This window comes from Pleurodeles waltl, chromosome 8 (genome assembly GCF_031143425.1).
Source record: "Pleurodeles waltl isolate 20211129_DDA chromosome 8, aPleWal1.hap1.20221129, whole genome shotgun sequence".
Classification (NCBI taxonomy): domain Eukaryota; kingdom Metazoa; phylum Chordata; class Amphibia; order Caudata; family Salamandridae; genus Pleurodeles; species Pleurodeles waltl.
The window spans coordinates 1310353187-1310368311 of NC_090447.1; the positions used below are offsets into that span (position 1 = coordinate 1310353187).

The 15125-nt window shown below is 43.8% G+C and overlaps 1 protein-coding gene across 4 annotated transcripts in view; it reads left to right on the top strand.

Annotated features, from left to right (window-relative positions):
• Positions 1-1831: 1831 nt before the first annotated feature.
• The window catches only part of CENPJ (centromere protein J), a 261058-nt gene continuing 247764 nt past the window's right edge, over positions 1832-15125 (top strand). For 2 of the 4 annotated variants that reach the window (XM_069202295.1, XM_069202298.1), the window contains exons 1-3: positions 1872-1949; positions 12090-12299; positions 14128-14591. In XM_069202295.1, coding sequence (XP_069058396.1) covers positions 14220-14591 — 372 coding nt within the window. In that variant the 5' untranslated portion in view covers positions 1872-1949; positions 12090-12299; positions 14128-14219. Of the gene's footprint in view, positions 1950-12089; positions 12300-14127; positions 14592-15125 lie in introns of all 4 variants that reach the window. The other 2 variants (XM_069202297.1, XM_069202296.1) reach the window with 2 other exon arrangements.

Below are 15125 nucleotides of genomic sequence, written 5' to 3' on the forward strand. Positions count from 1 at the left end.
GCTTTGGCAGTACCTGGGGTCCATGGTGGAGCCCCAGGGATGCATGGGATTGGCACCCCAATACCAGATGTGGCATGGGGGGACAATTCCATGATCTTAGACATGTTACATGGCCATATTCGGAGTTACCATTGTGAAGCTACATATAGGTATTAAGCTATAGTTAGTGCACGCGTGTAATGGTGTCCCCGCACTCTCAATGTCCGGGGAAATCGCCCTGAACTATGTGGGGGCAAGTTGGCTAGTGCCAGGGTGCCCTCACACTTAGTAACTTTGCACCTAACCATCACTAAGTGAGGGTTAGACATACAGGGGACTTATAAGTTACTTAAGTGCAGTGTAAAATGGCTGTGAAATAACATGTGCGTTATTTCACTCAGGCTGCAGTGGCAGCCCTTTGTAAGATTTGTCTGAGCTCCCTATAGGTGGCAAAAGAAATGCTGCAGCCAATAGGGATCTCCTGGAACCCCAATACCCTGAGTACCTAGGTACCATATACTAGGGAATTATAAGGGTGTTCCAGTGTGCCAATTAGAATTGGTGAAAATTGGCACTAGCCTATAGTGACAATTTTAAAGGCAGAGAGAGCATAAGCACTGAGGTTCTGGTTAGCAGAGCCTCTGTGACACAGTTAGTCACTACACAGGTACACACATTCAGGCCACAAGCTACGAGCATTGGGGTCCTGGCTAGCAGGATCCCAGTGAGACAGGCAAAAACAAACCGACATACATGTAAAAATGGGGGTAGCATGCCAAGCAAGATGGTACTTTCCTACATCCAGGTACTGCACAAATGCCCCCCTCCTCTTGCTTCCCCCTCCACTTTCTTGACACCTTCTCATCCTCCTTCACCTCCCTTGGCTTCTCACCTCTAACTTAGCATCTGAAAAAGTCATTCAATGAGGGAGGCAGCGCGGACCCGACATGTGAACACAGAATCCCTCCACCCCTACCTTCCACTAACAGGTGCAGCAGGAAAGTGAAGGATTAAGTCAATGAAATACTTTCGATCTCTTCTACTAATCATCTGCAATTTCTTAAACATCCCACCCCCATCAACTATTGAACGGCAGGGTGAGAAGTATATCTTCTCTATATGCTTATTGTAATCATGCAGGTACAATAGGTACAACAATGTCAGGGAGCAGAACAAACCTTTAAATCAAGCGGAAAAGCAGTAGGACAGCAGAAGCACTATTAACACACTTAAAAGTAACTACTCTTTTATACTTAACTTAGAAATGGTTAAGTAGAAGGACTGACGAGACAGGGGGCGGTAAGGGGACCAGGAAGGGCGTATAGGCGATTTAATGTAAAGTTCTACTTAAGAATCAAATTCAGGCCTTTGTATAATCTTAAAATGCCGATATTTTTCTCTGGGACATCTGACAAACCTAATCACGGCACGCACGTCCGTCGTCGACAGACCAGTTGCCGCGACAGCCCTGTAACTTGGTCCAACCATCGCTCACGTTGACCACTAGGCTCATATCTATCACCAATACATTCCTCCTTCCCATTCAAAATCGTGGGTGTAAACAGCCGAGTCTAATAGTAAGCCGAGACAGACTGTCAACGCTGGGTCAGTAACAGATTCAGCTCCACCATCAAAGTCAAGTCAAATTAGCCCGCCCTAAACAGGACATCACCCGCCGTCTGTCTAAGGATGGCTAGCGCTGAAGCTCACGCGGGATCCATTGCCAATGAACACGTAGCCATTCTGTGCGGCGCCCCAGGATTGGTTTAAATGCTGCCATTGCGCCAATCTTAGGCCACCTTCCACATTACTTTTCTTTTCTATTCCTGGACGACTCCCTGGGTATGTTCTACTACGACATTGGTTGTTGAGCGACCCGGAAGTGCTGAAACTACAAACAAAAGACCGGTTAAAAGATCAACAACAGGCAACGGTCATTAGACTGAATTCATTGAAGATTCGTGTAACAGGTACAGGCAGTTATGTACATTATTTCTGTGAAGTCTGATCGGATGGGTTTGTCTAAATTATTTTGGGCAACTCTTTCTCGGTTTTCAAATTGATGTAAAAAAGAAACATTAACTCCCAAAATAAGTTAAGGACTGGATATGTTACTCCTTTGTGGTCGAATGCTCTTGTTAGAAGGATTAGACCGAAGGGCCTTACCGTATATTTTTTTTATTATAGGCGTGTCTATATTGCCTCATATAATTATTTATTGGTGTTGAAGTAGGCGTGCCTATATTGTGTGAAAGAATTATTAATTGGAGTTGAAACCGTTTGGTTGTAGCCAGGGCTATGGGGTTTTGTAATTTGCTTTAAATGGGCCGGTACTCTCCGGTACTGAGTACCGGCACTTTTTTATTTTGAGAGGGAGAGTACCGGCACATCGCAAGAAAAACGTAATACTTTTAATTGGAGAGTACCGGCACTTCTCAGAAACAAGCAGGTACTCTGGTACGGAGTACCTGCACTTCTATTTTTCCATTTAAAGCACTGGTAATTGTTCAGTAGTAACATATTTCGATTGAGCTGCATGTATGTTACGAGTTCTGTTATAAGATCCGGCATAGTGTTTCTTGGTGACCAGTGAGTTTTTGATACCAAACTATATTGTATATCAAGCAGTTGGCAGTGTGTGCAGTGTTGTTCATTTGGCGTGTGATTTTAGTGATGTGCTACCTTGAGCACGGCAACGCTCCTCAAAATTGTATTTTTTTGCTAAATATTTGCGCACAGTTAGGCCATTGCCTTGAGCGAGGTTTTTGATTATCGCTACCTTATGCCGCATTCTTAGTAGCCAGAACCTTTTCTCTTATCTCACACCAACGTTTGGACTGCCTTTATGGTGTTCTAATAGCCCAAAGCAGCTCCTTGTTTTGTGACTCCCTTGAGCCCTGGATGATTTTTGGTCATTTTTGTTTTAGGTTTCTATATTGTGGCTCTTGTCAGTAGCCGGCGCCAGTTGACTTTTTTTGGGCCGCATCCACGCTTACACCTGAATTTTTCAGTCTAACCTGATCTGCTGATGGTTTGTGTGTTATCCAAGTCCAGAAATATTTTGAGAAAGAGGGCCATCCTAAAAAAAGGATGGAGGGAGGTTTGCAGGAGAACGCAAGTGAGTAGTAATTACGAAAGAGAGTGCCACAAAGCAAAAACATGTTACACTTGTACCCCCTGCCCATTTTTTAGGTCTGGTGTGATAGTGTAGCTGCCGTTGAGCTTATGTGATCACCTTAAAAATAGTTTTTAGAAGTGCCACAGAGAGGGGCTTTAGCTCCACCTTCAAGTTGGTGGACAGCAGTTCATGAATTTATTGATCAGAAGTTGCATGCTTTCACAGAAAAAGTGCTCCCTCCCCACAATTGTGTTTATTTTGTGTATCCAGCTGCCCGAACCAGCAGCAATGTGGGCTCACTGACATACATGGAATATCGGTTTCAGGGAAATTCATGTGGCACTGTAAAATACAGATGGGAAGAAGGCAGTCATGAGGAATCCATTGTTAATTTCTAGCCGAATTAATCTCCCCTTTACTTTCCATCATTAACTTTAGAGTGCAGTTGTGTGTTTCAGAGCAGCATGAGATGACCAGGGCTACACTAACCTACATGCATGTTTAAGTCTGGTTTTACAGTACAGTTGTCGACAGACCTTATGTGGCCAACAGAAAAAGAGCTCTCTAAGTACTACTGGGCAAGGTGCTTAGGCTCCGCACACTCATGGGGTCCCTGGAGTACAGGCTTCGATAGAGCCAAAATCGTGTGCTTTAACTGAAATGGTGCTTATATTTATTTTCTCAGCTTGTGGCAAAGCTTACGCACAACACATCAGGACTGACTTGGACATGTTGGCCAGCAAATGATCATGGCTGAAAGCTTGATCTGATTATTAGGAAATGTTACATTAAAGGCAGTAGGCATGACATATTTATTGTGAAAGACATATGTTAACAGCAATCCATTTGAGGGTCTATTTTGTATACTTTTTTTAAAATAGAATTTTGTGGCCCTGTGCCCTATTATTGTCCTGTGGTGACAAGATATGGGCCTGAATCGTGCAATGGGAAAAGTTAAGTCCAGTGTCCTGGGTCTGATCTGCTTATTGTGAAAAGTTATGACAAAGACAGTGGGCACTGTGAAAACCATTTATTAAAACGTGTAGGTTTTTAACAATGGGTTGTCATCACATTGTGTTGCAGGCTGTAAACATGTGTTTTAGGACATAATCTCACAGATTTCCCTAGTAGGCAAGGATTTTGGTGTTGGTTACCAATTTTGACAAACGCTGGATGCTCTGTGTGATGATTTTTGCTAGGCTCTTTTGAGAGTGGTTGTATTTTTTTTTTGTTGCAAACTGTATTTTTTTTACATGTGTATTTTTATAGCTGTATGCATGATGGTTGCCAGTTTATGTGCACTTGTGTGAAAGTTTTTAACATTTAAACTAAAAATGTGAATTATTATTATTAGTTATACGTTTGAGTTGAACCATGGGTATTGGCGATTGCCTTAGGAGAGGTGGTATTTTACTTTTCCTGCTGTCATTTTTTTAAACACTTTTTTGTATTTTTATGCCTTGTAGCTGCCTTGGATTGGGGGTGGCTTAAACTCAATGTAAAAGCTTGAGTTGGTTATGGTGATAAGGCAGTGACAACAGCTATAGGACTGATTGGTTTGCTAGGTGAAGTTATTTCAGTTGCAACAAGTCTGATCTATTATAAAAAATTACAGCAAAGGCAGTAGGCCTGCTTTTTTTGTTTTTAATGTAACACATATATATATTAAAGCCAAAAGGCCTTTAAGGGCGGATAATTTTAATTAATATCAAAGTGTGTAGTCAGATGGTTTGTTACATGTAATCTAATCCCACAGATTACCTTTGTAGGGAAGGATTTTGGTGTTGGTTGCTATCGTTGGCTTTAGAAACAACTTTAGTTACGGCTATGCGCTGCTCTTTTACTGCCTATAACTTGCACTCTTGCAATTTACCTGCTTTTTTAAAATCGCTGCTCACAGTCTGCTAGCCCAAGATTTGCGCCATAGTTTGTTCTGGTGGTTTGAGGGGAGAACCAATCGGGCAGCATCTGCTTGTAGTCTTTTAATTTAGCTTGCTTATGTTATTGAGTTTGTAAGTTTTATTGTGGTTATGTCAGAAGGTGAATGCAAGATTGGGTCGGTGGATGGATGAATGAGTGCAAAGATGATTGACAGTGCACATATGATGAAACTCAAGAACTAGGTAGTAGTGTAAATGAAAACCGCACCTACCATGAGAATTACTCAATAGTAGTGGGAAGAAGATATAAAGGGAAATGGTATATGATCAGTGCTGGTTAAGTAATTGATGCCCTACTAACAGAGCTTTTATTATATTAATCTCAGAGATCAATGCAAACTAATGGACAACATAAACCCCCCACACACATTTCAGAGAGTACACAATGTATTTAAACAATCCCATTAAAATGAGGATGCATAGAGAATTGGGATGTAATTATTCCATTTATTGCATGAAGATCCAACAGCCGACCCATGTTTTATCACTTATTGTGACTTTATCAAGGCTGACAACAAAAGTTCCATAGACGCCGCAAATGCTGATAGATAACTCTTAAGCTGTTAAAGGAATAAAGGACCTGTCTGGTAGCAGGTACTAAAAAGTCATTATAACTGTGAGTTTCCGTCAAAAGATATCTCAAGTAGGCATACAATGCATAGAGAATCATTGTACTGAAGTCCTTTCATCATGTTGAATGAAAAGGCATACCATTGAAATGAATATAAGGGAAAACATCCAAACCTTGATAAATCTGCCTCAGAGTTATTCTACGCTCGGGGAGATGCTGCCCGACGAGCCAGTGAAAATCTGGGCACGGACTTATCAAAGTTTGGATGTTTGCCAATCCATTTATTTCAATGCTTGAGATATCTTTCAACAGTGACTCAGTTACAATGACTTTTTAGAACCAGACAGGTCCTTTATTCCTCTAACGGCTTAAGAGTTACCTATCAGCATTTGCGACGTCTATAGAACTTTTGTGGTCAGCCTTGAAAAAGTCACAGTGTAAGGAAATGCCTCCTTGGCATGGTTACCCCCTAACCTTTTGCCTTTGCTGATGCTAAGTTTTGATTGAAAGTGTGCTGGGACCCTGCTGACCAGGCCCCAGCACCAGTGCTCTTTCCCTAAACTGTACTTTTGCCTCCACAATTGGCACAGCCCTGGCACTCAGATAAGTCCCTTGCAACTGGTACCTCTGGTACCAAAGGCCCTGATGCCAGGGAAGGTCTCTAAGGGCTGCAGCATGTCTTATGCCACCCTGGGGACCCCTCACTCAGCACATACACACTGCCTCACATCTTGTGTGTGCTGGTGGGGAGAAAACAACTAAGTCGACATAGCACTATGTAGGAGGCTGGACTGGCTTGTAGTGAGTACCAAGGGGTACTTACACCTTGCACCAGGCCCAGGTATCCCTTATTAGTGTATAGGGTGTCTAGCAGCTTTGGCTGATAGATAATGGTAGCTTAGCAGAGCAGCTTAGGCTGAACTAGGAGACGAGTGAAGCTCCTACAGTACCACTAGTGTCACTTGCACAATATCATAAGAAAACACAATACACAGATATAAAAAAAAAGTACCTTTATTTTTAGTATGACAATATGCCAAAGTATCTCAGTGAGTACCCTCAGTATGAGGATAACAAATATACACAAGATATATGTACACAATACCAAAAATATGCAGTATAGTATTAGAAAACAGTGCAAACAATGTATAGTTACAATAGGATGCAATGGGGACACATAGGGATAGGGGCAACACAAACCATATACTCCAAAAGTGGAATGCGAACCACGAATGGACCACAAACCTATGTGACCTTGTAGAGGGTCGCTGGGACTGTAAGAAAATAGTGAGGGTTAGAAAAATAGCCCACCCCAAGACCCTGAAAAGTGAGTGCAAAGTGCAGTAAAGTTCCCCAAAGAGCACAGAAGTCGTGATAGGGGAATTCTGCAGGAAAGACCAACGCCAGCAATACAACAACGATGGATTTCCAGACTAGAGTACCTGTGGAACAAGGGGACCAAGTCCAAAAGTCACGATCAAGTCGAGAGTGGGCAGATGCCCAGGAAATGCCAGCTGGGGATGCAAAGAAGCTGCTACCGGACCGTAGAAGCTGAGGATTGTGCAGGAATTACAAGGGCTAGAAACTTCCCCTTTGGAGGATGGATGTCCCACGTCGTGAAGAGTCGTGCAGAAGTGTTTTCCTGAAGAAAGACCGCAAACAAGCCTTGCTAGCTGCAAAGCTCGCGGTTAGGGTTTCTGGATGCTGCTGTGGCCCAGGAGGGACCAGGATGTCACCAATTGCGTGAGGGGACAGAGGGGGCGCCCAGCAAGACAAGGAGCCCTCTCAGAAGCAAGCAGCACCCGGAGAAGTGCCGGAACAGGCACTACGAAGTGGAGTGAAACGGTGCTCACCCGAAGTTGCACAAGAGAGTCCCACGCCGCCGGAGGACAACTCAGGAGGTCGTGCAATGCAGGTTAGAGTGCCGTGGACCCAGGCTTGGCTGTGCACAAAGGAAATCCTGGAAAAGTGCACAGGAGCCGGAGTAGCTGCAAAAGACGCTGTTCCCAGCAATGCAGTCTGGCGTGGGGAGGCAAGGACTTACCTCCACCAAACTTGGACTGAAGAGTCACTGGACTGTGGGAGTCACTTGGACAGAGTTGCTGGATTCAAGGGACCTCGCTCGTCGTGCTGAGGAGAGACCCAGGGGACCGGTGATGCAGTTCTTTGGTGCCTGCGGTTGCAGGGGGACGATTCCGTCGACCCACGGGAGATTTCTTCTGAGCTTCTAGTGCAGAGAGGAGGCAGACTACCCCCACAGCATGCACCACCAGGAAAACAGTCGAGAAGGCGGCAGGATCAGCGTTACAGTGTCGCAGTAGTCGTCTTTGCTACTTTGTTGCAGTTTTGCAGGCTTCCAGCGCGGTCAGCAGTCGATTCCTTGGCAGAAGGTGAAGAGAGCGATGCAGAGGAACTCTGATGAGCTCTTGCATTCGTTATTTAAGGAATTCCCCAAAGAAGAGACCCTAAATAGCCAGAAAAGAGGGTTTGGCTACTTAGGAGAGAGGATAGGCTAGCAACACCTGAAGGAGCCTATCAGAAGGAGTCTCTGACGTCACCTGCTGGCCCTGGCCACTCAGAGCAGTCCAGTGTGCCAGCAGCACCTCTGTTTCCAAGATGGCAGAGGTCTGGAGCACACTGGAGGAGCTCTGGGCACCTCCCAGGGGAGGTGCAGGTCAGGGGAGTGGTCACTCCCCTTTCCTTTGTCCAGTTTCGCGCCAGAGCAGGGCTGAGGGGTCCCTGAACCGGTGTAGACTGGCTTATGCAGAAATGGGCACCATCTGTGCCCATGAAAGCATTTCCAGAGGCTGGGGGAGGCTACTCCTCCCCTGCCTTAACACCTTTTTCCAAAGGGAGAGGGTGTAACACCCTCTCTCTGAGGAAGTCCTTTGTTCTGCCTTCCTGGGCCAAGCCTGGCTGGACCCCAGGAGGGCAGAAACCTGTCTGAGGGGTTGGCAGCAGCAGCAGCTGCAGTGAAACCCCTGAAAAGGCAGTTTGGCAGTACCCAGGTCTGTGCTAGAGACCCGTGGGATCATGGGATTGTGCCAACAATGCCAGGATGGCATAGAGGGGGCAATTCCATGATCTTAGACATGTTACATGGCCGTATTCGGAGTTACCATTGTGAAGCTACACATAGGTAGTGACCTATGTGTAGTGCACGCGTGTAATGGTGTCCCCGCACTCACAAAGTCTGGGGAATTTGCCCTGAACCATGTGGGGGCACCTTAGCTAGTGCCAGGGTGCCCACACACTAAGTAACTTTGCACCTAACCTTTACCAGGTAAAGGTTAGACATATAGGTGACTTATAAGTTACTTAAGTGCCGTGGTAAATGGCTGTGAAATAACGTGGACGTTATTTCACTCAGGCTGCAGTGGCAGGCCTGTGTAAGAATTGTCAGAGCTCCCTATGGGTGGCAAAAGAAATGCTGCAGCCCATAGGGATCTCCTGGAACCCCAATACCCTGGGTACCTCAGTACCATATACTAGGGAATTATAAGGGTGTTCCAGTATGCCAATGTGAATTGGTGAAATTGGTCACTAGCCTGTAAGTGACAATTTGGAAAGAAATGAGAGAGCATGACCACTGAGGTTCTGGATAGCAGAGCCTCAGTGAGACAGTCCTAACACAGGTAACACATTCAGGGCACACTTATGAGCACCGGGTCCCTGGCTGGCAGGGTCCCAGTGACACATACAACTAAAACAACATATATACAGTGAAAAATGGGGGTAACATGCCAGGCAAGATGGTACTTTCCTACACACTCCCCTCAGAGTGCCATGCCAACCTTGCACTGCCTGTGGCATAGGTAAGTCACTCCTCTAGCAGGCCCTACAGCCCTAATGCAGGGTGCACTATACCACAGGTGAGGGCATATGTGCACGAGCACTATGCCCCTAAAGTGTCTAAGCAAAACCTTAGACATTGTAAGTGCAGGGTAGCCATAAGAGTATAGGTTCTGGGAGTTTGTCAAACACAAACTCCACAGTTCCATAATGGCTACACTGACATCTGAGAAGTTTGGTATCAAACTTCTCAGCACAATAAATGCACACTGATGCCAGTGTGCAATTTATTGTAACATACACCCAGAGGGCATCTTAGAGATGCCCCCTGAATACCAATCCTTCTTCTAGTGTAGGCTGACCAGTTTCTGCCAGCCTGCCACACACCAGACATGTTGCTGGCCACATGGGGAGAGTGCCTTTGTCACTCTGTGGCCAGGCACAAAGCCTGTACTGGGTGGATGTGCTTCTCACCTCCCCCTGCAGGAACTGTAACACCTGGCGGTGAGCCTCAAAGGCTCATCCCTTTTGTTACAGAGCTCCAGGGCATCCCAGCTAGTAGAGACACCCGCCCCTCTGGCCACTGCCTCCACTTTTGGCAGGAAGGCTGGAGAAGATAATCAGAAAAACAAGGAGGAGTCACCCACTAGTCAGGACAGCCCCTAAGGTGTCCTGAGCTGAGGTGACCCCTGCCTTTAGAAATCCTTCATCTTAGTTTTGGAGGATTCCCCCAATAGGAATAGGGATGTGCTCCCCTCCCCACAGGGAGGAGGCACACAGAGGCTGTAGCCACCCTCAAGGACAGTGGCCATTGGCTAACGCCCTCCCAGACCTAAACACACCCCTAAATCTAGTATTTAGGGGCACCCCAGAACCCAGGAAATCAGATTCCTGCAACCTGAAGAAACAAGGACTGCTGACCTACAAGCCTGCAGAGAAGACGGAAGACGACAACTGCTTTGACCCCAGCCCCACCGGCCTATCTACTGACTCAAAAACCTGCAACCAACGATTCATCCGACAGGGACCAGCGACCTCTGAAGTCTCAGAGGACTGCCCTGGATTAAAGGACCAAGAAACTCCAGTGAGCAGCGGCTCTGCTCAACAACAGCAACTTCTTTGCAACAAAGAAGCAGCTTTTAAAGACTTCACGTTTCCTGCAGGAATAGTGAGACTTCCCACTCTGCACCCGACGCCCCCAGCTCGAGATCCAGAGAACAAACACCCCAGGGAGGACTCCCAGGGGACTGCGCACCCGTGATTACCCCGAGACGACCCCCCTGAGCCCCCACAGTGATGCCTGCAGAGAGAATCCGGAGGCTGACCGTGACTGCCTGTAACAAGGGACCCGACGCCTGGAACCAGCACTGCACGCAGCCCCCAGACCTGAATGAACGAAACCTCAGTGCAGGAGTGACCCCCGTGTCTCTCCATTGTTTCCTATCTGAAACCCGATGCCTGCTTTGCACACTGCACCCAGCCACTCCTGTGCCGCTGAGGGTGTGTTTTGTGTGTCTGCCCCCGAGGAAGCAGGTACTTACCTGCTGGCAGACTGGAACCGGAGCACCCCTGTTCTCCATAGGCGCCTATGTGTTTTTGGCACCTCTTTGACCTCTGCACCTGACCAGCCCTGAGCTGCTGGTGCAGTAACTTTGGGGTTGCCTTGAACCCTCAACGGTGGGCTGCCTATGTCCAGGAACTGAGACTTGTAAGTGTCTTATTTACCTCACAATCTAACCTTTACTTACCTCCCCATGAACTGTTGATTTGTGCACTGTATCCACTTTTTAAATAGCTTATTGCCATTTTAACAAAGACTGTATATGATATTGCTTTTATTCAAAGTTCCTAACTTCCCTATGTGAAGTACCATTCATTTTATGTGTTTACTTCAAATCTTGAACCTGTGGTTCTTAAAATAAACTAAGAAAATATATTTTTCTATATAAAAAACGTTTGGCCTGGAGTAAGTCTTTGAGTGTGTGTTACTCATTTATTGCCTGTGTGTGTACAACAAATGCTTAACACTACCCTCTGATAAGCCTACTACTCGACCACACTACCACAAAATAGAGCATTAGAATTATCTACTTTTGCCACTATCTTACCTCTAAGGGGAACTTATGGACTCTGTGCACACTATTTCTTACTTTGAAATAGTATATACAGAGCCAACTGCCTACACACAGTAAGTGACAAAACACGTTTCAGCCGTTGGATCTTCATGCAATAAACGGACTGATTACATTCTAATTCTCTAGACATCCTTACATTAATGGGATTGTTTAAAAACATTGTGTACTTTCTGAAACGTGTGTGGGAGGTTTATGTTGTATATGCATATATGTGACTTGAGTGCCAAAACCCAACAGTGACCAGAAAGGCAATTCCATTCAAAAGCATAGCTCTGACATTGCCAATTATTTTGTTTTAAATTCTAGAGTATTTTGTCACCTTGGGCCACTTTCAGAGTACTAGCCTGCCAGCCAGACGCTGAGCAGGTGGGAAGTTGGGTTGAATGGCAATGTGCTCTCTGATTTGTAGGTTCTGGGCACATCACAGAAGGGTGGTTTATCGCAGTCTGGTTATACAGAAAGGATCCTCTTGTGTTTAATAAAATGAGGAATGCTTAGGAGCAGTTTATGCTACAAATATTAAGAACTAAAAGATAATGATTTCCCACTTTCAGGAGGTGACGTAAGCAAGTCCTGCATCACTCCTTCAGTGTTTGAAAAGAAAGGTGGGCTATGCCGTCCTTGGTTCATCAGGTATGACCAGAAGGAGGTTCTGTGCATTCTCTACTTTTTTGGAGAGGCATGATGGATGGGATTGAGGATACACGTAAAGGAGGATGACAGAATGATCTGTGAGACAACCAGTGTCGAAGAACAAAAAAATGGTGATTGCATTTTTTATTAATATGCTGTAGTTTCGTAAAATAGAAAAGGTAATAATGAAGAACCGTGGAACTACTGTGCCTTAATAATAATTCCGTTCAACTCCAGTATTGTTTATTTTTTAGGGAGACTGAAATTAGATTAGATTGAATCTCTATTAACTGAATTTGATGCTTTAATAAATAGAAAATTAACCCTTGAGTCAATTTTATGCTTTCTTTATTACAAAACGTTTATGGTATATGGGCCAAAGCACCTGTAAAGATGTACTAGTCCTGTATTTGGCCCAGCCACATACATGAATGTCAAGTTTATTGTCAACATATACACATGTTATGTGCTACCTTTGCAGACTGGAGTAAGTTTAGGGTAGTTTGTAAATTAATTATGAAAATTACGAAAGTATCATAGAATCCAACACAATTTGTGTGCCCTGTAAGTGACTGAACATTTTATAACCTGCTTCTGTAGAACATGAGTGTCATGGGTTCTAGAATTCAGCAGTTGGACTCTTGAATGAGGATGTGCTGCTGTAATTTTTTTTTTTGTGTGTGCTGTGTTCTTCTTATGTGAAGTTGGAATAAATTCATTACTTGTATGTCTTTCTTTCATTATTAACATGCTGGGGACAAAACCAGAAATGAAGAAGAGAATGCCAATCCATTAGTTTTTTTTTTTTTTTTTTTTCAAAAGTGGAGAGTGGAACAGTTTTGCATTTGCAGAGAATGTGTACGTTTGTAGAGGTATGCTGTACATCTTTTTTTTCTTTTGGGAAAGAATGGGGATATGTGGTAGCAAGCTGCAACTGCATGTGTGAGTATGGTGTTTGGAATCTAGGTATGCCATGTACAACATGGCAATGTTGTGGGTTCTGGTGTTTGGTAGTGTGTTTCCTCAATGAGAAGCCTCAGCACAATGTCCTTCGTGTGTTTTGTACTTCTTCAGTTAAATTAGAATACAAACCAATCCAGTGGTGACTTGGATGTCTCCTTCTTTTCTCATTACCACGACAATGAATATCTTTTTGCCAAAAGCAAATAGAAAAAAAGCTCAATTTTATTGGATTACTAAGCAGACGGTCTTGATTTGACCTCTGACGTATTCTTTGTTGACTACATTACTACACATTTTTGTATCTAAGGTTCAGTGCAAGAAACTAATTTGATGTACCTGTACATGTTCTACTTTCACCATGGTTACTTGTTTGTTGGGGTGTAATGTTGCCATTAAGTTTAAATATTGACAATTTATACACTGAAGGACACATGGGCCATTAAAATAAACTACCTCTTAGAATACGTTTTGAAGTCTAATGTACTGTTGTGAAAAGTTATGTAATCAGTGTTCCAACAAACTATTCTTAGAAATAGTTTTCACTTTTTACTATCACTGACAGTTTTGGCCAGGTCAGTTATGTTGAGAGGGAGTTGTCATTATCGTGTTAGACTTTGAAACACTTGTGAAACAAATAAATTCAGCACTAAATTACATTTTATAATGGCAGACATGAAGATAGATGCTATAAGGCTGAGTTCATTCTGGAAGTAGAGACGCAGGTTTGATTAAATTTAAGTATTGATGTTTATTTTTTTTTGTGGAAGATGGCAACATTGACATGCTTGTTTCTTTATTAATTTTTTTTTACAGGATGTGATCTGAAATATAATTGCATTCCTCACTTGTTTGCCAACGAAGTAGTGCTTTGAAGCATTACATTTATGATTTTGCATGTCTTGGTGCAGAAGTGGGCAATGGCCTGTTACTTCATCGGTATATAAGCCACTTTTTGTTTTGCAGTGTGCTAAGTATTACTTCTGTCTCCTTTTTCAGATATTCTTGCTAAAAATCAGTGGCTACATGAATCTGAGTGAAACCTTGAAAGCCCTCGTTCAGACTTGAGGCTAAATGTTAAAGCAAACAAAATGCCATCTTCTACTGATTTAAATACTGAGCGTACCTTTTTGTCACAGTGGATGTCCAATGATTCTCGGGCTGGAGTAATACTTAATCCAACGTTCACCAAGTTGGAAAACAAGCCGTCTGGAAGCTTGCATTTCACAGGGAGTTTAAGAGAAAACTTCCCCCATGATACACACCAATTAGATGATGGGAATGTTTATGTAGGGACTCTGGAAGAAGATAAAAATGACTTTGCTGCAATGCACGAGAAGATGGTACCTATCGAAGACCTGCACGCTGGTTGGGAACACAACAGTCCTGCATTTACACCTGATGAGGACTCCATTTTAAGCGGATTTGTTCCAAGTGATCCTCTTTTGAGAAAACTTGAGCAGGTAAGAAATACGTTTTTTTTTTTTTTTTTTTTTTTTTTTTTCGGTAAGGGTAAACGTTTTATCCTAATCTTCTATAAGTTAAAGTTTATGCCTAAAGATTAATACTGGGCAGTTGATTGGACTAGCCTTGTGTTAAGTTAATTTCACATTTCTGTAGTCAGAGGGGCTTGCAGTTATGCAGATTACTCATTCCTTTTTTTAAACTTTTGAATGCAAACCTAGTCTCAAGTGAATACGCAGAGTTCATTAACCTCAAACAATGGATTAGTTGAGGATTTTAGGCTGGTGGTCACTTATAGAATCAGTTTTTAGGGTATAGTGTAAGCGATTATATAGCTTTGGGAACTTGTAAGGGGTCCATGAGCATCATGCTAATCACAAAAGTACACAAACCTGCATCCACTTTAACCTAGCATGAAAATAATGACCATGGTGTCAACGGTTCTGTCCTAGAAGCAGTTAAACTGTTTTTTCAGTGGTCCATTGATACTACTACTTGCCAGTGCTGCAGCTTTGTGCACTGTTAAATAGTCT